General features: G+C 42.3%; 2 protein-coding genes and 4 non-coding genes across 10 annotated transcripts in view; 2 read left to right on the top strand and 4 right to left on the bottom strand.

Annotated features, from left to right (window-relative positions):
* eif4g3a (eukaryotic translation initiation factor 4 gamma, 3a) overlaps positions 1–5451 on the bottom strand; it is a 62313-nt gene extending 56862 nt beyond the window's left edge. For 3 of the 5 annotated variants that reach the window (XM_052077096.1, XM_052077095.1, XM_052077093.1), the window contains exon 1: positions 3544–5451. In XM_052077096.1, the coding sequence (XP_051933056.1) occupies positions 3544–3701 (158 nt within the window). In that variant the 5' untranslated portion in view covers positions 3702–5451. The remainder of the gene's footprint in view (positions 1–3543) is intronic. The other 2 variants (XM_052077094.1, XM_052077092.1) reach the window with 1 other exon arrangement.
* An 869-nt stretch (positions 5452–6320) lies between these two features.
* LOC127608332 (U2 spliceosomal RNA) lies at positions 6321–6511 on the top strand. The gene has a single exon (XR_007964250.1). It is a non-coding gene; the product is annotated as a U2 spliceosomal RNA (small nuclear RNA).
* Positions 6512–8241: 1730 nt separating this feature from the next.
* LOC127608330 (U1 spliceosomal RNA) lies at positions 8242–8405 on the top strand. Its single transcript, XR_007964247.1, has one exon. It is a non-coding gene; the product is annotated as a U1 spliceosomal RNA (small nuclear RNA).
* A 3773-nt stretch (positions 8406–12178) lies between these two features.
* On the bottom strand, positions 12179–12342 carry LOC127608331 (U1 spliceosomal RNA). The gene has a single exon (XR_007964249.1). It is a non-coding gene; the product is annotated as a U1 spliceosomal RNA (small nuclear RNA).
* A 1729-nt stretch (positions 12343–14071) lies between these two features.
* Positions 14072–14262, bottom strand: LOC127608333 (U2 spliceosomal RNA). The gene has a single exon (XR_007964251.1). It is a non-coding gene; the product is annotated as a U2 spliceosomal RNA (small nuclear RNA).
* A 2202-nt stretch (positions 14263–16464) lies between these two features.
* ece1 (endothelin converting enzyme 1) overlaps positions 16465–20853 on the bottom strand; it is a 24989-nt gene continuing 20600 nt past the window's right edge. The window contains exon 18 of the mRNA XM_052077108.1: positions 16465–19440. Coding sequence (XP_051933068.1) covers positions 19264–19440 — 177 coding nt within the window. The 3' untranslated portion in view covers positions 16465–19263. The remainder of the gene's footprint in view (positions 19441–20853) is intronic.

Here is a 20853-nt window from a genome sequence, read left to right on the forward strand (position 1 = left end):
ATTCAATATAGGCTGAACATGATTTGCAAATCATTGTATTGTGTTTTTATTTGTTTCACACAACGTCTCAACTTCGCTGGAATTAGGTTTGGTTTGTGGGGTCTTCGGTTTCCGACAGTGGCATTCCTACTGTGGTGATGCAACCCAAAGTTGTAAATCGCAATGCAACAAAGTCTATCACTAACTTACAGTTAAGCAGTTGTTAAGTCAATAAAAGTAAATATTTGGATGACAAACACTTCTGGGCCATAAATACAGTGGACCCTCGCTATTCGTGGGGAATGAAGCTCGGGCCAGCCCACGAATAGTGAAAATTTGGGGGTAACTGACGCCCATTGTGAAAATTTAAAAAGGGAAAGGGAAAAACTGAAGAAAAAAAGTAATTAAACAACCCCAGTTCAGGTCTAATTGGCATTTTGCATGAAAAATGGGAGATGCCCCCCAAAACAAAATAATATTAAGGTATATTGAAATAAATCTTAAATACCTGAATCTGAGGGTGCTGAACCGCAAATTATTTGAGTAAATTTAATTAATCATTTCATCCAGAGATGAGAGTTTTCATACGTGTTGTCACATACGGCATTATTTATAAGCAATATGGGTGTCTGTGCATCTTGCTTGTTTCATGTAGTCACAGATGAATTACTGAAAATGAATCTGCAAATCCTAAAAAAGAAAGACAAAATGTCATTAATTCTGAACTAGGCATTTAGGCCAGCAGTGAAGATCAGCCAACAACCTTCTTTGGGTTACTGACTGACTGGGCAGAGATGGCACTGGCCACCATCTCGCACTTGACACCTTGTTGGAACTGTAACTGGAGATGACATAAGTTGAATGACTCACTCCACTCTAAAGTAGGCTAGCCTGTCCTCTGTGTGAACACCTTGCAACGACACCGGTGAGGGAAAATAGGCCCACGGTGGCATGTAGCATTTGGCATTGCACCATGCTCTGGATGTGAATTCTTGACAGACAGCGAAGCCATTTCGTAAGACAACCACTTAAAGGCTCCGTGACATGTTATGATGTCTTCTGATGGTTTGGTTATACTTAATACAGTAGTTCTTCAACTGAAATATATCTGCAATAATGTATGTTTTATTATTTTAAAAACATGCATATTTAACTTAACTGAATGAAACCAAGTATTCCTTCCGAATTACGAGTAGCGGGTGTTTTGTGGGTGTTTTTTTAAGTTTGTGTTGTTTGGGCACATGTGGGTGTGTCACCTGTGTATTTACGCTATTGTATTGCATATACTCTAAATTGTCCCTAGGTGTGAGTGTGAGTGCGAATGGTTGTTGGTTTCTGTGTGCCCTGCGATTGGCTGGCAACCGATTCAGGGTGTCCCCCGCCTACTGCCCGAAGACAGCTGGGATAGGCTCCAGCACCCCCCGCGACCCTAGTGAGGATCAAGCGGCTCGGAAGATGAATGAATGAAATGAATGAATCCTATCCGGACTATTTGAGATTAATATATATACACACACACACACACACACACACACACACACACACAAAGTCATACCTCTGTTTTCGAGCATCTCTGTTATTGACCAAATTGGTTTTGAAAATTTGAGATTTTTACGCCTTGGATTACGACCAAAAATCAGTTTTTGACCAAACTACTTTAGGAAGCAATTCGTAATTCGACTTTTCAGGAGACGTCAAAAACGACATTTGTTCAGCAGTTAATATTGCTATTTTCAAGACTTTAGATTGGTCAATAATTGGTAAAAATAGTATGGATTTGAGGGAGCTGGGATGGGCTCCAGCACACCCCACGAACCTGGTGGCGATAAAAGCGGTTCGGAAAACGAATGAATAGTATGGATTTGTGAAAAATATTAAATTTACCAAATTGTGCCAAAGGAGTGTCCGGCCGAACACCAGTGACATGCTTGCTATGCGTCACGTAAGTTTGACATCCCTGCATGAATTTCTGATGCTATTGCATTTTTGTAGAGTTGTACAAAAGGATCTTCGTGAAATATTTGTGGCTTGGAAGCATGTATCTCGAGTTAAGCATGTGTTGATAAATCGCTGTTTTTGCTAAATATATTTTGGGAAGTCTTTGGCAAAATTCAGCATCGGTGACTCGTTGATTGCCTTCCACAGACTCATTTCTCGTTATATGAAAAACAACATCAAAAGTACGAACAAAACTCACAATAAGTTTTTTGGGGAGAAATAGTGACTAAATGGAGTGACCATGTTGCTAAGGTGGCAACACTGGTCCAACCATGTTGTGAAAAGCATTGCACTTCAGGGTGTGACCATCAAGCATTTTTTAGCACTTTTTCTGCATTCTGGTCATGAGTGAACTGGTGCCTAACCCACCAACCTTTAGGCTAGAGACATGGGGGACACCCTGGGCTGGTGGCGAACCAATCCCATGGACGTAGACAAAGAGCCATTCAAAATGTGAAAACGACATAAAATATTATCACAGACCAACATTGCACTAATTGGGTTATTTTTAACAGCAGTTGTTATATCTGCAGCAGATGGAAGTTACTTTGATTTTCTTTTATACTGCCAATAAGTCGGACGATTTGGGGAATTTTAGGCAAAAGTAGTCTTTTTCTAACCATGCTCATTTGAGTTTGCAGTTAAGAAACTCATGAGCAATACACCTTATGTGTTTGGCTTTATAGAGATGGAGTATAAAATGTAAATACTTGACAGAAAATATGATTGTATGATCAAAACACTACTACCACTGGCTCAACTTGAGCTCGGAAAAGCCATGCTGGATCCAAAGCACTACAGAACGTTTGATTTAAGGCAGGGATGTCCAAACCTAGTCCTCGGGGGGCCGCTTATCCTTTTTATTTTAGATGCCTCCCTTCTCCAACAGACCTGATTCAAATGATCAGAATCAATATCAGGCTTCTGAAGCGCTTGCTGATGAGCTGATCAATTGAATCGGGTTGTCATCTAAAACAGGCAAGAAAGTGGCCATCGAAAACAGGAGATGGGCATCGCTGATTTAAGTGCTCGTCGAGCTGAGAAGTGACAGGCCTGTCAAGGTGCAGCCCCTTTCATCTCGCTCAACAACGAGAGGGTGTATTACAATCACCCCCTGCCGAAAATCGGGCCTTATTTTGGGGGCTAACATTAGCACACTTCTCGAACGATGAGGTTAGCCACCGAAGATGAGCGAACAAAGCCGGCCGGGTGCCGGTAACCGGTGTCAAGAGCCATGAAAGCCTGGCTCTAACAAACAATGTCAGCCCGCCTTGACACTTAAGCTGAGTCGCAATAACCATTATTGATAAATAGTTTATCTTTGACTTTGGGTGTGGCGTTGTTATGGGCGCTAACGTCTTCCCCAAAACAAACTATTACAGGTTCATGGCGTTCGAAAACCGGCAAGCGTTAGCACACTTAGCATCCTAGCTAATTGTCCCCCTCCACTCCCACAATCCAGCCTCCACTATCATTAAGAAGAGTACAGCATCTGACGCATACACAAAGAGGAAAAAGGTGTTTGTGAACCATAAATAAGTGTTACCGTGCGGGTCAAAAGGATACTGAGTTGGCGGCACGGCTCCAGGCTGGGGGACTGTTGGGGCTCCTGGCGGCAGCGACACGGAGGTCAGGGTAGCCCGCAGTTGGCTCGACGGGTTTCCAGGTCCACTCACAGCGACGGCGGCTCCAGGTTTGGGGACTACTTTCGGTGGTAAACTCATCGTAAAAAATAAATAAAGAAAAAAAAGAGAAAGAGCTAACACATTAAAAACAAAACAGCGCTCCAAATAGAGAAACGACCGTCGTTTTAGCTCGCATACATGGAGTCAAAGCAGGCCCCAAGCCCCCGAGAGAAGCGGGATAACGAAGCCCAGATAGCAACACAGATCTTTCCTTTTTTCATGGAAAGTCGCTGCCGGGATCAGTGGTACTCTTCATGGGGACGGTGGGGAGCTTTCCCTAACCCGTCCAGAGCCTCTGCGGATCCCCGGCCCCCCCACCGGTTTCGCTTCGTTTCCACGAGAGGGGGGGGGGAGAAAAAAAGATAAACCACACGGTCTTCAACCTCTCGCGTGGGAAGCTTTAGTTGTGCTGCTCGTCAAGTGTGTTTTCTGTCATTTTTTGCCCGCACATATACATGAGAGTCGGCCAACATGGCGCAGCTGCCTGCCGCTTCTCCAGCCGTCCGAGTAGGACAGATGATTCGGCAAGTCTCGACCAATTACGGAATCACTCGGCTAAACAACAGAGCGACGACCCGCTTCCGCGGTCACACTGCAACACACATACGCACCTTTGCGGGGGCATTTTCTCAAATAAAAACACGTTTCCAAACCATTTCCACGCGAAATGCTATGACTAACACTCACAAATGTGAGATAACACATGCTACGTTCAATGGTTTGAATCCGATATACACATAGTTGTATAGTAGCGTGGAACAGTTTCAATTTCTATCTACAGTATTTACAGTGTAAAAAAGTCTTGAACGTTCAAGGTATTTTCCGGGACCTGTGTGCTAGTAGCACTCTCTATCGTCTGTAGCCGCCATCTGCATCCTCTTTCTCAGTTAAAACTTTTTTTCATAACACATTTTCAAAAAAGTAAAAATCAGAAGACAGCCTGCAGCACGCCCGCGACCCTTGTGAGAATAAGTTGATTAGAAATTGGATGGATGGCAGCAAAAACCTTCCGCATCGTAAGAATGGTCAATTATAAGTTGTTAAAGTCTGTAATGGTCGGGTTTTGGCTGGTGTCTTCACATTAGTTCATATGAAATATTCCCCTTATTATAAAAAATGATAATTACGAAATCTACGTCTTCATGAACATGCTTTAACAAATAAAAATAAGACGAAAACACAATTTTTTAAGTTTGAGTGTGCGGTGACATGCAGAAGAGATGTTAAACTCAACTCTCAACTCAACTGTATTTATAGAGCACTTTAAAACAACCTTTCTGTATAATAAGTGTTGTACATAGAGTAGATATCATATATGAAGCAATAAAACACAAATAACGAAGACAGTAGAAAGCACGGAACAGTAAAACGAAGATCAAGTGTGAGTCATGCTGAGTCATATGCCAAAGAATACAAATTAGTTTTAAAGATGGGCAAAGAAGAGGCTTGCTGAATGTTCAGTGGGAGCTCATTCAAGAGTTTTTAAAACGTTTTATAGATGGTGGTCTGTCTGTCAAAGTTGTCACTTGCTCCGCCGACTTCTGCCTGCAAGTATTAAATGGGCGAACATATTCCCATGGATTGTCGAAAATGACCTTGAGGTACACAGTTGGGAGGTTTGACGCCAGTTAACGCGTCCCTTTGTACCGACGGGTGAGCAAATGATTCATTCTCATTTTGGGCCCACGCTCATGACCTTCAATAACCTCAACACAAGCACGCGGTTTCACGCCGTCTCGTGTGAGTTTTGGGAGCTGAAAGTGACTCTTGGGAATAAATCATAATGTGTATGCATTTGTTCGAAGGCACGGCCCTGCTTAATTTGGATGCATGCTTGGGAAAGGGAGTGGTCGAAATCCTTCGGCAAACCATTTGACAAACGGTGGCGTTATTTGTCATCCTCTCGGTAGCGGAAGGACAAAAACGAGCCAGTTTGCGGTCGAATAGCGTCTCTGCGCACTCCTTTGAAAGCCGCCGGTACTTGTCATTTAGGAATGTAGTTCACCTCCACTGCGATGGTGGCGCTCTACTAGTATGTAATCTTTTTTGTTTGTTAAACAGGAAGTAGTTCGGCCCGGCGGGTGGGATGATTTTCCGTGTTGTTTCGTCAAATGTCGATCAAACGTCCAAACTGCTTTTTGCCCCAGCATTGTACAACCAACGCCCGTACGCCGTAATGGATAATAACTCCGGGGTGTTGGATTTGGTTGTCTATGACGATGTTAACGTGATAAGTTGAAAGCAAAATGCTTTTCGGCCAATCACGCGACGACCGAGCGTTCTTTTCATTTAATCGAGACAAATCAACACAATAGTCCGATAACGAACCATGGTGCTTTTGTAATATTCTGGGGGGGGCTCGCCGGGTTATTTGCTCGTCTCAGAAACGGGGAGATGCCATTAAATGAGCGATACGTTCATTGGTGCTTTTCTATTGGACCGCCATGGGCCACGTGACTCGCAGTTATCAACAATTGCTCGGTATTTGTTTCTTTTATCATGCTGAAAAACGACACAGTCGTCCGCATTTCCCGTTTGGTTGCGAGTGTAGTTGTTTGGTGTGTAAATCTTTTTCGTTGTGGTTGCTCGTCATTTGTCACCGCCACTGTAGCTCGCACCGTCGGGAATCAAGTTGCCTTCTGTGGCAACTGTGAAGTTATCGCTTCTCGGCCTTTTGGCTAAGATCAAGTGTAGTATCTGTTCTTATCAGTTTAATATCTGATACGTCCCCTATCCGGGGACCATATATTAAATTGATTTTTGGAACTGGGAGATGGAATAGGGGCTTGCTCCGTCCACTCCACGCATCGACCTGGTATTGCAGTACCTCCAGGAACGGTGCACCCCCTCTACCTGTGAAATAAACTTCAATTCGCCTCTCAGGACTTCTATTAAAATTACTGGCTCTGACTAGTTATTAAAGACATTACGTATACAACCCCTTTCCCATGACGCGTGGTAGACTGAAATAGTCAGATCAGCAAACACTTGTAGGTTTTGCCAGGGACAAGTGGGCGTTGCTCTTATTTACTATGTACGATTTCTTAAAAATGCCGTTATTGTTCTCCGGTCAAAGTGTGTCTTGGTTAATGGTTCCGATGTTATTTTTCCGATGCTACAAAGCTGATGAATGAGAGCACGCAAGCCTTTTGATCAACGATTTGCACACAGGGTAGGTGTTATGATCAATGAATAACCCTGGCTGTTGTTTACGAAAACATTCGATTCCAAATATTATGCGTGTACATGCATGTAATCGTGTCCAAAGGCATTCCGAACATGACTGCATGGATGGGATCTTCTGCAATGGTTTGCAACTAACAATGCTGTAGAAGGCCTCCCGATTATATTGTGCGGAGTGGCCTGCGACGCAACGGAACTACCTCACCAATGATAATGTAGGACACCGACCCAACCCACTATGACGAGATGTTTCTGTGTTTAGCGGAACTACACGAATCGAGTGAAATAGAAATTATTTTCACGCTTTATTTGATGTATTTGTTTGATTACTTTGCGATTGCTGGTTGGCTGGCAGGCAGTTCAGGCGGTACCCCGCCGACTGCCCGAGGTCAGCTGGGATAGGCTCAAGTACGCCGGCGACCCACGTAAGGAAAGGCAATTGAAAAGACGGATGGATACTTGTGACATGACAATATTTCATTTGGGATTTCCTCAAATTACTTCACACTTGACCTAAAATGCATGGCATTCTCCGAGGAATATTTTTGGGGAGTAGATCCAGATTTGGGGATTAAAAAAGTTTAACAGAAGTGTTTTTTTTTGTGGAAATGTTTCCAGAAAAAAATAAGAATGGAAGCGTCTCTTTCGGAATCAGAATCATCTTTATTGGCCAAGGACACGCAAGGAATTTGTCATCGGTGGCATTGGCTACACTAGTATTGCAATAACAAGCAGCGACTTATAAGTATCGAAACACTTTCCGTAATGTAAGGGTACCCATTGTTCAAAAGCAAAAAAGTAATCCTTTAACCGAGGCGGAACAAATAAGTTTATTGAAAAAAGGAAAAAGGCATCTTGCTGAATCCACTCAACAAAACAATTCATTAGAAAACAAGCCTCAAGAAAACAAACACATAGAGGAGCTCAACAAAAAAGGATGAAGTGGAATATTTACATTGTATGGAGAAAGTACAAATAATAGCAGTTCCAAGATTGTTTATACAGTTAAAAGATGTACTGTACCGTTCTGTATACTGCAGTTCAAAAGTTGCAGAGTGTAGTGTTTGCTGCACACCACTGGATGGCACCAGCGTGACATTGTGTTCCCGACCACACAGAGAAACAGGAAGCGAGTGCTGCCGAGGCGTGGGGGCGGGGGCATAGCTCGCTTTGAATTCTCGGTGGATATGAAGCAATGCATTGTGGGAATGATTACAAGGTTCTTTTTAAACTTCTATGTTCATAGTTTAGTTAACGGAGTGATTAAATTGTACAATTTAAACAGTTGTGCGATTGCGGTCTCATTCGGTGAGTCTGTCGGTGATGCAGCATGTGAGCCCGTGACTGAAGACGGTGTGTGTGCTAAAGACATCGGCCTTGGCGACCCTTCCAAATCATACTTACCTGGCAGGGGAGATACCATGATCAAGAAGGTGGTTCACCCAGGGTGAGGCTCAGCCATTGCACTCCGGTTGTGCTGACCCCTGCGAATTCCCCAAATGTGGGAATCTCGACTGCATAATTTCTGGTAGTGGGGGACTGCGTTCGCGCTCTCCCCTGATCATTTGGTCAATGACAATACAAAGCGACACCCCGACCATAGCCTTCATAGTAGTGATGGGTCCAGCGACACCGATGCATTGACACATACGCCGGGCTCACAGAGCAAACCACGTGTCGATGCATGTGCTGGCTCATTAGGTCACGTGATTGACACGTGAACTGCGTTGACACAGTCCAGGCTTCTAATTGACGCACCGGCTGCGTTGACACAGTCCAGGCTGCTAATTGACACATCGACTGTGTTGACACAGTCCAGGCTGCTAATTGACACATCGGCTGCGTTGACACAGTCCAGGCTGCTAATTGACACGTGAACTGCACCGGTGCAGTTTAGACCGCATCGGCTGCTTGGCACAGTACAGGCTGCGCCACTTAGTCCAGGGGGCGTCGACTCAGTGCAGAGGGCGTTGACGCAGCAAAAGCCCGCCGCACAGTGTTTATAATGAAGTGGGTTTGGCGACACAATGCCACTTGCCGAAACAAGCCAGACCTCACTCACGCTCGCTTGTCGAAGTTCGTGTCAGTGCAGACTTCGTGTTCGTGCCTTGCCTTCCTTGCCGATTATGGAGCAGAGACGCAAATCATCCGCCGTGTGGGACCATTTTGATGTCCCGGAGAATAAGGTATTATTTATTTATTTATTTATTCAAATCGCCTTCTGTCGCCGAGAGCCTCTCGGCGAGAGTCACTCGCCGAGTGCCTCTCAGATTATTGACATGTGTTGTACCATTCTAATCCGAATATATTTCAAGGTAACTCTTAGTTACTTCTTATTTACATTTCATTACAGGTGAAATGTCGATTTTGCCGGGTCGAATTGTCATACACCAACAGAAGCACCTCCGCCATGCTGAGCCATTATCGGGCCAAGCATGAGAATGAAGTTCGCGATACACCCAGTATTACGCCAGGTATACAAACGTTCACTCATCTTTTCACGGTTGCTATGTTGATGATTTAATTGACAATCAGTAATTATTATTGGTTGACTCTCCACTCCATGTTTGACAATCAAGGTTCCACGAAGCAGCTGTACTGGAAGGAGCAACACACTTCTTTCCCAAACCTCTCCCACCTCGCAAAGGTCCTTTGTACGCCAGCCTCATCCGTCCCTTGTGAGCGTGTGTTCTCCACAGCAGGAGAAATCGCTTGTAAAAGACGCAACAGGCTGAAGTTTAAAACATTGGAGCATCTTATTTTTCTCAATAAAAATTTGTGAAATAAAAGCCCACAAGCATCCTCATTCAAATGATCTTCACATTATTTGAACACATTGAATGTTGCAAAATGAATGCATGGATGTGAATGATATTGTATACACTTCATCATCAAATCGATGAATGACCTTATGAAAATGTTTTGGAACAGTTGTAGATGCAAAACCGTGCTGGCAGCTACATAATGGATAATAAAAGAAAAATATCCCAAACCATAGGGATCCTCCCAAAAACTAAGGATGTGCTGAATAAGAGATCCTTGTACACATACTTTTATTACTTCCATATTTGACCTATTGTGTGGGAATATGGGGAAATGCCAGTAAAACACTGTTTTAAAACTACAATACAAAGCAATCGGAACAATCACTGGTTCCAAATGGACGGAACCCACAAATCCACTGTTTATCAAATTAAACCATGAAATCTCATGACCTGATTGACTTAAAAATCGCCCAATTAATGTACAAAGCACACAATAATATCCTTTGCCAAAAGATCCAGAAGCTTTTTAAAATTCGAGAAAGTTGTCATAATTTAGGGGGTACTAATCTATACAAAAAAAATCCAAAACACGAACGAACATCACACAAAGGAGTGTATCTGTAATAGGTGTAAATCTGTGGAATGATTCTGAAACGGACCAGTAAAATGAGGAACTCTCTTGCTGAGATTAATGAATTCGAGAGTAGTACAAGACAACTATACAAATCAGAATTAAGCTGATAAATTCGATACACTCATGAAATATAGCAATACATCAGAAATACATTGATGAGATTATTTAATATATTAATGAAATGTAGCATCCATTATGAATATGAGAAAATCGACATATACATGTGCTCTAAAGAGTATGTACTGTATATACAAACCTAATGTAAAAATGTATTAGTACAGCATACATAAGGGTAAAAGCATTTGTTGATATTTAGACTTTCTTTCCTATTTAGAAAAATGATCAATTCATATATAAGAAAGGGTAGGACTCGGGGTAGGTTTTTTGCTTCTTTCTACTCCTTTGACCACATATTTGTGATGATGACTATTTTCTTTTCCTTTTTTTATATCTTACCTTCACCTTTTGCCAATTTATTACCGAATTGTATATTTTATATGTTCAATATACAAAACAATTTATCAGTCAGTTCAGTCTGTTAAGGGGGTTGGCTGCAGGGATCTTGAAGGTCCAGCAGGTGGCAGTGGTCAGTGACACAGTATCAGCACAGTATCAACACAGTGTGTCAGTGTGTCGACACGCCTCATGAGGCCTCATGGACCCATCACTACTTCATAGAGCTAGTGTGATTCGCCGTCGTGTGCGGTTCTATACTACTGGTGTACTCTAAAATGGTTCAATGATATTGTTGTTTACGATGATACTAGTGCAGCGTGTTATACCGGAGACAAATTCCTTGTGTGTTCCACATATTTGGCAAATGAAGATTTGAAGCTCACTTGAGGCAAAGTTTTAACACGTATTCAAAACTTGTCGTTTTCTCCCTAAGAAATATATCCTAACAAAACTTAATTAAGGCGAGGAAAGAATAAAGTTATTCCTGCCCTTCCTTCACCCACCGCTGATGGGGAAAAAGAGGCTTCAATATAAACTAGCTTGAAAAGAAACAAAAAGGATGAGCGAAATAAACAAAGATGAACTGAAATATTGACAGAAGTGTAGTATGTGCTGCACACCACGAAATGTCTTGCAGCGTGACATGCTCTTCCCCACGCGCACAAAGAAACCGGGAGTGAGTACTCTCGAGGCGTGGTGATGGGAATTCTAAACTGGAGGGTTACATTGGTACACACACACACACACGCGAGCTGCAGTTTAGAGAAGGGGTAAGGGTTAGAGAAGAGACACACACAGCAGCACACTGAGCAGCAGGCGAACAAGACAGACGAGGAGACGAGAGAGCTAGTTAGTGAAAAAAACAACACGGTGGACAGGTGAGAAAATGGATAGGAAACCCAGTGAAATATGGACTCATTTCGATTTAATTGATAGTTAATTGATAGCAGCGTGTAGACTGTGCCAGGTTAAAATATCCCATAGATCAGGCTCCACAAATAACCTGCACAGGCACATCAGAAATGTCCACCCATCAGTACAATTTGAAGAGAAAAGACAAGCAAGGGAACCAGCTATTAATGAAGGTGCTTAGTGTGGCTGCAACTGTTGCTGCTGCTGCAATGTCACAACTGCCGGTTTCTTTATTTTTAACTTTATTCTTTCCTCGCCTTAATTAAGTTTTGTTAGGATATATTTCTTAGAGAGAAAACGACACGTTTTGAATACGTGTTAAAACTTTGCCTCAAGTGAGCTTCAAATTTTTCTCATCAGAATCATCTTTATTGGCCAAGTATGTAGAACACACAAGGAATTTGTCTCCGGTATAACACGCTGCACTAGTGTCATCGTAAACAACAATATCATTGAACCATTTTAGAGTACACCAGTAGTATAGAAACGCACACGACGGCGAATCACACTAGCTCTATGAAGGCTATGGTCGGGGTGTCGCTTTATATTGTCATTGACCGAATGATCAGGGGAGAGCGCGAACGCAGTCCCCCACTACCAGAAATTATGCAGTCGAGATTCCCACATTTGGGGAATTCGCAGGGGTCAGCACAACCGGAGTGCAATGGCTGAGCCTCACCCTGGGTGAACCACCTTCTTGATCATGGTATCTCCCCTGCCAGGTAAGTATGATTTGGAAGGGTCGCCAAGGCCGATGTCTTTAGCACACACACCGTCTTCAGTCACGGGCTCACATGCTGCATCACCGACAGACTCACCGAATGAGACCGCAATCGCACAACTGTTTAAATTGTACAATTTAATCACTCCGTTAACTAAACTATGAACATAGAAGTTTAAAAAGAACCTTGTAATCATTCCCACAATGCATTGCTTCATATCCACCGAGAATTCAAAGCGAGCTATGCCCCCGCCCCCACGCCTCGGCAGCACTCGCTTCCTGTTTCTCTGTGTGGTCAGGAACACAATGTCACGCTGGTGCCATCCAGTGGTGTGCAGCAAACACTACACTCTGCAACTTTTGAACTGCAGTATACAGAACGGTACAGTACATCTTTTAACTGTATAAACAATCTTGGAACTGCTATTATTTGTACTTTCTCCATACAATGTAAATATTCCACTTCATCCTTTTTTGTTGAGCTCCTCTATGTGTTTGTTTTCTTGAGGCTTGTTTTCTAATGAATTGTTTTGTTGAGTGGATTCAGCAAGATGCCTTTTTCCTTTTTTCAATAAACTTATTTGTTCCGCCTCGGTTAAAGGATTACTTTTTTGCTTTTGAACAATGGGTACCCTTACATTACGGAAAGTGTTTCGATACTTATAAGTCGCTGCTTGTTATTGCAATACTAGTGTAGCCAATGCCACCGATGACAAATTCCTTGCGTGTCCTTGGCCAATAAAGATGATTCTGATTCCGAAAGAGACGCTTCCATTCTTATTTTTTTCTGGAAACATTTCCACAAAAAAAACACTTCTGTTAAACTTTTTTAATCCCCAAATCTGGATCTACTCCCCAAAAATATTCCTCGGAGAATGCCATGCATTTTAGGTCAAGTGTGAAGTAATTTGAGGAAATCCCAAATGAAATATTGTCATGTCACAAGTATCCATCCGTCTTTTCAATTGCCTTTCCTTACGTGGGTCGCCGGCGTACTTGAGCCTATCCCAGCTGACCTCGGGCAGTCGGCGGGGTACCGCCTGAACTGCCTGCCAGCCAACCAGCAATCGCAAAGTAATCAAACAAATACATCAAATAAAGCGTGAAAATAATTTCTATTTCACTCGATTCGTGTAGTTCCGCTAAACACAGAAACATCTCGTCATAGTGGGTTGGGTCGGTGTCCTACATTATCATTGGTGAGGTAGTTCCGTTGCGTCGCAGGCCACTCCGCACAATATAATCGGGAGGCCTTCTACAGCATTGTTAGTTGCAAACCATTGCAGAGGATCCCATCCATGCAGTCATGTTCGGAATGCCTTTGGACACGATTACATGCATGTACACGCATAATATTTGGAATCGAATGTTTTCGTAAACAACAGCCAGGGTTATTCATTGATCATAACACCTACCCTGTGTGCAAATCGTTGATCAAAAGGCTTGCGTGCTCTCATTCATCAGCTTTGTAGCATCGGAAAAATAACATCGGAACCATTAACCAAGACACACTTTGACCGGAGAACAATAACGGCATTTTTAAGAAATCGTACATAGTAAATAAGAGCAACGCCCACTTGTCCCTGGCAAAACCTACAAGTGTTTGCTGATCTGACTATTTCAGTCTACCACGCGTCATGGGAAAGGGGTTGTATACGTAATGTCTTTAATAACTAGTCAGAGCCAGTAATTTTAATAGAAGTCCTGAGAGGCGAATTGAAGTTTATTTCACAGGTAGAGGGGGTGCACCGTTCCTGGAGGTACTGCAATACCAGGTCGATGCGTGGAGTGGACGGAGCAAGCCCCTATTCCATCTCCCAGTTCCAAAAATCAATTTAATATATGGTCCCCGGATAGGGGACGTATCAGATATTAAACTGATAAGAACAGATACTACACTTGATCTTAGCCAAAAGGCCGAGAAGCGATAACTTCACAGTTGCCACAGAAGGCAACTTGATTCCCGACGGTGCGAGCTACAGTGGCGGTGACAAACGACGAGCAACCACAACGAAAAAGATTTACACACCAAACAACTACACTCGCAACCAAACTGGAAATGCGGACGACTGTGTCGTTTTTCAGCATGATAAAAGAAACAAATACCGAGCAATTGTTGATAACTGCGAGTCACGTGGCCCATGGCGGTCCAATAGAAAAGCACCAATGAACGTATCGCTCATTTAATGGCATCTCCCCGTTTCTGAGACGAGCAAATAACCAGGCGAGCCCCCCCAGAATATTACAAAAGCACCATGGTTCGTTATCGGACTATTGTGTTGATTTGTCTCGATTAAATGAAAAGAACGCTCGGTCGTCACGTGATTGGCCGAAAAGCATTTTGCTTTCAACTTATCACGTTAACATCGTCATAGACAACCACATCCAACACCCCGGAGTTATTATCCATTACGGCGTACGGGCGTTGGTTGTACAATGCTGGGGCAAAAAGCAGTTTGGACGTTTGATCGACATTTGACGAAACAACACGGAAAATCATCCCACCCGCCGGGTCGAACTACTTCCTGTTTAACAAACAAAAAAGATTACATACTAGTAGAGCGCCACCATCGCAGTGGAGGTGAACTACATACCTAAATGACAAGTACCGGCGGCTTTCAAAGGAGTGCGCAGAGACGCTATTCGACCGCAAACTGGCTCGTTTTTGTCCTTCCGCTACCGAGAGGATGACAAATAACGCCACCGTTTGTCAAATGGTTTGCCGAAGGATTTCGACCACTCCCTTTCTCAATCATGCATCCAAATTAAGCAGGGCCGGCCCTTCGAACAAATGCATACACATTATGATTTATTCCCAAGAGTCACTTTCAGCTCCCAAAACTCACACGAGACGGCGTGAAACCGCGTGCTTGTGTTGAGGTTATTGAAGGTCATGAGCGTGGGCCCAAAATGAGAAAGAATCATTTGCTCACCCGTCGGTACAAAGGGACGCGTTAACTGGCGTCAAACCTCCCAACTGTGTACCTCAAGGTCATTTTCGACAATCCATGGGAATATGTTCGCCCATTTAATACTTGCAGGCAGAAGTCGGCGGAGCAAGTGACAATTGTTAGCTAATCAGCACCAGCCGCCAACTTGACTCGTGACCGCTCGTTTTTTTTCTGAGTGATGTTCAGGCTCGTCCGTCTCACAGTTGTTCCGTCAACGGGAAATAGATATGGTATTTTCCAATTAAACAGAGTACACAAATAATCATCACTTTATGAAAAAAGTGACTTTCAAAAATAATACACCCAGCCTCTCTTGTTTATGGACCACCACCCATGAACAGTTCACCACCTCTTCTGGATCTCGCACACACAAATGTAACAAATTATGTTTTCGTCTTTTTGGGGGACAGGGAGCATGTTAATGAACACGTAGTTTTTGTAATTATCTTTTTAATGTGGGGAATATTTCATATTCTTAAATGTGAATACAACAGCCAAAAACCTAACTTTACAGACTTTAACAACTTACAATGGACTTTTCTTACTATATCGAAGAGTTTTGCTGCCATACCAGGAAAAAAACACGAAATTCTCATGTAAAAACCATGTAAACGCGTAAACATTATAACGTAAAAACTATTATGCAAAAACATATTTGTCATGAAAAAACATGAAAGTTATTACGCAAAAAGATTTCACGTTGAAACCAAATGGATAAAGTGGCTCATTTAAACGATGTGATTGAGTTCTATTTTATGTTTGGGTTGAGACATGGTTAGATTTTAGATTTAGTGCCATTGCGTTCAGAAGCATCTGCCTCTACGTCCGGCTGCAGGATGGGACCAAAGTCGCAAAAGAAGTTGGGGACTCCTCCGTGAGGCCAACTTCGTCACATTTTGTAAGTTTCACATTTTTACACGATACGTTTCATGTTTTCATATGATAAGTATCACCTTTTTACATGATATTTTTTCACGATTATACATCATAATTTTCACCAGCTGTCTTTGGGAAGCAGGTGAGAGACACCCTGAACTGGTTGGCAGCCAATTGCACGACACACGACAACCATTCGCACTCACAATCAGACCTAGGGACAAACTATACACATGAAACAAACATAAGATCATTAAATGTATAAGTGGTTCAGAAAATGAATGGAAAAGCAAATAAGGCAGAATATGTTTTAATAATAATTTTAATATACAAAATAATTTTACACATAAAAGCTTAATTGGTACATTTGATCTGTTTTGGTTGTGAGTTCCGTTGTGTTATTTCTGTATGTGTAAAAATCAGTCCAAAATTGGCCTTGTCATTAAAATACCGACAGAAATTCAACTTCACATTCTCCCAATAAAATATACAGTGTGAGGGCCTGACCGCATTGTACCTCCCCCAACAGTGCAGCCGTTTCCTCAGTATTTGTATGAGACATTCTATCCTTTCTGTATATGGCTTTTAAATCCTTTTTAAGTGGACTTTCATATGTCAATAGGCAAAACAAACAACAACAACAACAAAAAGACAACAGGCTTGAATCGAGATTCACATAATAATGTTACATAAATAACATTCAGTGGTTCCTTGAGATACAAAAGAAAATTGAAATGCAATTAATCTGCCTCAGCCTACTCTCCCCCCACAAAAAATGAACTTAGGGAAAAATAACATTCTTTAATCATGTAATTTATCGAGTAATAACAGAGTTTAAGAATGTAAAAAAATAGACAGTGTGCACATCATGATTTAATGCAGCAATCTAATTCATTGTGCTGCTCCTTTGGGTGTACCTGCCACTTCCACCAGAAGACAGTATAATGCCGTCATGCAGACATGCAGATACAAAGAATACTACTTCCAATTCTACCACTGTCGTTGAGTCAGTTAAGATTCTGTAATAATTGTCTTTTTCATTTAAAGAGGATAAAGAATGTATGCCCATCAGTAATGTTTTATCTGTCCACATGTGTTGCTCCACCGTTTGTGTTATACTTGTAAAACAAAGACTATTGATCATAACCGTTTACATTGGCATTTTGGAACAAACAATTTGTAATTCTGTGTAACGTGAAACCTTATTTATTTATTTTTTTAGGAGGAGTATTGTTCATTATTTGCCAAACTGCTGTGTGTTGTCAAAGAGTTGACTTTACGGCTACCGCACAGTGTTCATATCTAAATATGTGCTAGCAAGTCCAAGCCAAAAAAAAAAAATAGATGTCCGAATGAGGGCTCGTATATTGAAAAACTCAAGTCGGATCACTCATATCTCAAGGCACCACCGTAGAAGTGATATAAAGCACAGTGCAGAGAAGGGTTTCCCAAACTTAGGTTACTGAGCATTAATCACACCTTTTCTTATCAAAGGTATTTTTTATTCGATTTTACCGAAGAAGATTCATACAGTTATATACATGTCTATGTTTCGGCAATATGTGTGATACTGTATTGTTAACATTCAAACATGTGGGAAACCATGGCACAGAGTGACAGCAAGACGAAAAAGCAGCTCACTGTGACTGTCACTGAACCTGACAATCTGTCCTACCGGCAGTTTACAAGACGTGACAGCTTATCTCTCAACTTCAAAAGGTACAATAGCAGTGTTCCAAAAATAAAAAGCACATTCGTAGCGAAGCAGTCCAAGTGATGGAAAATTGACTATTAAACTAATTATTTACAAATAGTTGGCTCTGTGAAGTGCCGCCCACCCATTAAGTGTGGGATTAAACATCCAAGTAAAGCTTGTGATCTGCCTAGTTCTGAAAATGTATCTGGTTTGTAACAGCTTCCAAATTGAGTTTCTCCAATCATGACATGATCAGACAGGCTAAAAGGGATCCAGGGCCACCTTCAAGTGACTGAAACTGTTACAAAGTCTCATCAAAACCACATGACCACCAAATTTCTCTCCCTGTGACAAGGCAGCTGTGCAGGGTCATGTTTTATGTTTAGCAGAACAATTATCCACCTGTGTGCAAATGAGACTCATCGATAAACAACGTCTAATTCACTAATACCAGCACAAAGACTCACACACACTTTGAATGAAGCAAATAATGGCTTTCGAAAGCTGCTGTAAACTTGGCGCTCCTTTGTGGTAGCCTCATAGAGCAGTGATGCGGACAAGGTATCGTTATGCCCAGAGTGGAACACTTAAGCAAATGTTTCGTCGACTTTCTGAACAATTTTGATGAAAATCAGGCTGTCAGCTCTGTCATTCGCGTTCTGACCATTCTGAAAATGTCATCATTCTCTTCCTAAGTGTCATTGTCCAGCCATGGTGTTTTTGACGAAAAGCTATTGAATTGCAAGTCAAAGCAGTCACAGTACATTCTTTGTAAATTTGGCCCAACCGTGTAATGGATGGAGTGCTGTCTCCATCAGTGAAAATACCCCCCCCCCCCCCGACACACACACACACTCGCGCGCGCACGCACACACACACACACACACACACACACACACACACACACACACACACACACACACACACACACACACACACACACACACACACACACACACACACACTATGGGCTCTGTTCCCTGAAGTAAAATAATGTAAGAAATCTCTCTCGTGCCATCTCTCGGTGTCATGTCAATGAAATCTGACTCATCATTGGTCCAGCAATACATGGGGCGGAGTTTATAGTCGCTCACTTTCCGATGCAGACTTAAACGGGCTAATTTCAGCAAGACAAGAAATCACGTGTAAGAATAATTTTTGATCTTTGGGGTATTTTTTACAAAAGCATGTCATAGACATGTTTTTAATACACCCGGGAAGTGTGGGGGAAAAAGTTATAATACATCTCCTTAAAAAAAAAAAAAAAGACTTGCTCAAGCAACCATCCACACAAAGCAGGCATGCTGACTCATGACAAACGCTGATGGGCAGTGAGTGGTTCTTCCCGCCAGTGAGCCTCTACTATCCGTTTCCCCATGTCCCCCCTCTGCTGTCCATTCTGAGCCATCACCAAAGCTTGCACTTGTGTTTGGGGTTCATAGGCGTATTTACTTTGCAGCCAAAATGTTTGGAGAACTCGTGCGAGTTGGAGACGGACCCGATGACTCGGAATCTGGACGGGCTGTGCGGGTCGGTGATGACACCCTCGTGTGAGCTCTCGGGCGTCCTCACGGAGCACCACACCTGATGGCCAAGAAAAAAAAAAAATCGTCATCGTTATCTGTGATTCTTTTAGTCTCTCAGTTGCAAACTGCTGATGACAGTCTGGCGAGATGGAACATTTGGCCACTGATCTTAGCTTCTTTTGTTTGTTTTATCTTAAATGTGTGATCTCATCAAAGTTAGTTTGTCTCTTACACAGGCACATGGTGAGTTTGTCTTTGTTGAAGAGGATTCAAAGTGTTGCTTCAATGTGGATGCTGAGAGAAGTTGTAAAACATATCGTTCAGGGGTTATTTTTCGACCAACAGATGATGATCTATCTGACTTCAGAAGGAAATTAGAGGAAATCCTTTTTGAACTATAAAAATAAAACATCATAAAAATAACATTTATCTTGCTAAAGAAGATAAAGTTAAAAATAGGTTCATTAATCTGTCGTATTCCTGTTCTTTCTTTATGACAATCAACATTTACAAGAATGACTCCCTCAACTAAATCTATTCTAGACAACATTATAACAAACATCAGGAGGCCCAAACTAGAATCTGGAGGAAAAATTTCTCTTTTTAAAAATGTTTACATTTATATTTACATCGTTTTCGATCAGTCCTGTTCCTCTAAAACATAACCCTTTGTGAAAAAAAAGAATATCCTCCAAGTTTAATGGTCCACTGGAAGGTGCATGATTGTTATATAAGTCAACATTCCTGTGGAGACCAAAAGTACCGTATTTTCCCCACTAAAAGGCACACCTAAGCCTTCCATTTTCATAAAAGCTCACAGCACGGCTTAAAATCCGATTTGTATGGTCATTACGGTAATATGTCAACCCCAAAATGGCTCCTTGCTAGAGACATGCTTACAACGCAGAGTTCAAACTTAAGGCGATCGGTTTCGCAGTCGAACACGGAAATAGAGCAGCGGCAAGAGAGTTCAACGTTAACGAGTCAATGTTATAACTTGCTGTTGGTTAAGTGAACTGTGTCACTGCTTTATTTAATAGGTTTGACTGACATCTGATCGTCGCTATATACAGTAAATCAGGGTGTAGTGTATTGTAGTGTTCTGTCGGCATTTCCTTGAGTGTAGCTCCATCTAGTGCAAAGGTGGGCAAACTACGGCCCGCGTGCCGGATCCGGCCCGTTGGTCTGTTTAATCCGGCCCACCGAAGATTGGTGCACAATTAAGGTTTGATTGCATTCATTTCGTTTAGACTTGTAATGACAGGTATTTCAACACCAGGTGGCGCAGTTATTTCAAGTTGCAGAAACAGGGAGGGAGGGGAAGACGAAGAAAGAGGGAGAGAGTAATGACCATGGAAAGGAAAGTGATATGTATCTGATTAAACGAAGCGGGTAACAAAGTACGAAACATTCAGGAGACGCCTGGAGTCGGAAAGACTCAAATCTACGAGACTTTGAAAAACAAGGAAGC

The sequence above is a fragment of the Hippocampus zosterae genome, chromosome 9, assembly GCF_025434085.1.
Source record: "Hippocampus zosterae strain Florida chromosome 9, ASM2543408v3, whole genome shotgun sequence".
In the NCBI taxonomy this organism is placed as follows: domain Eukaryota; kingdom Metazoa; phylum Chordata; class Actinopteri; order Syngnathiformes; family Syngnathidae; genus Hippocampus; species Hippocampus zosterae.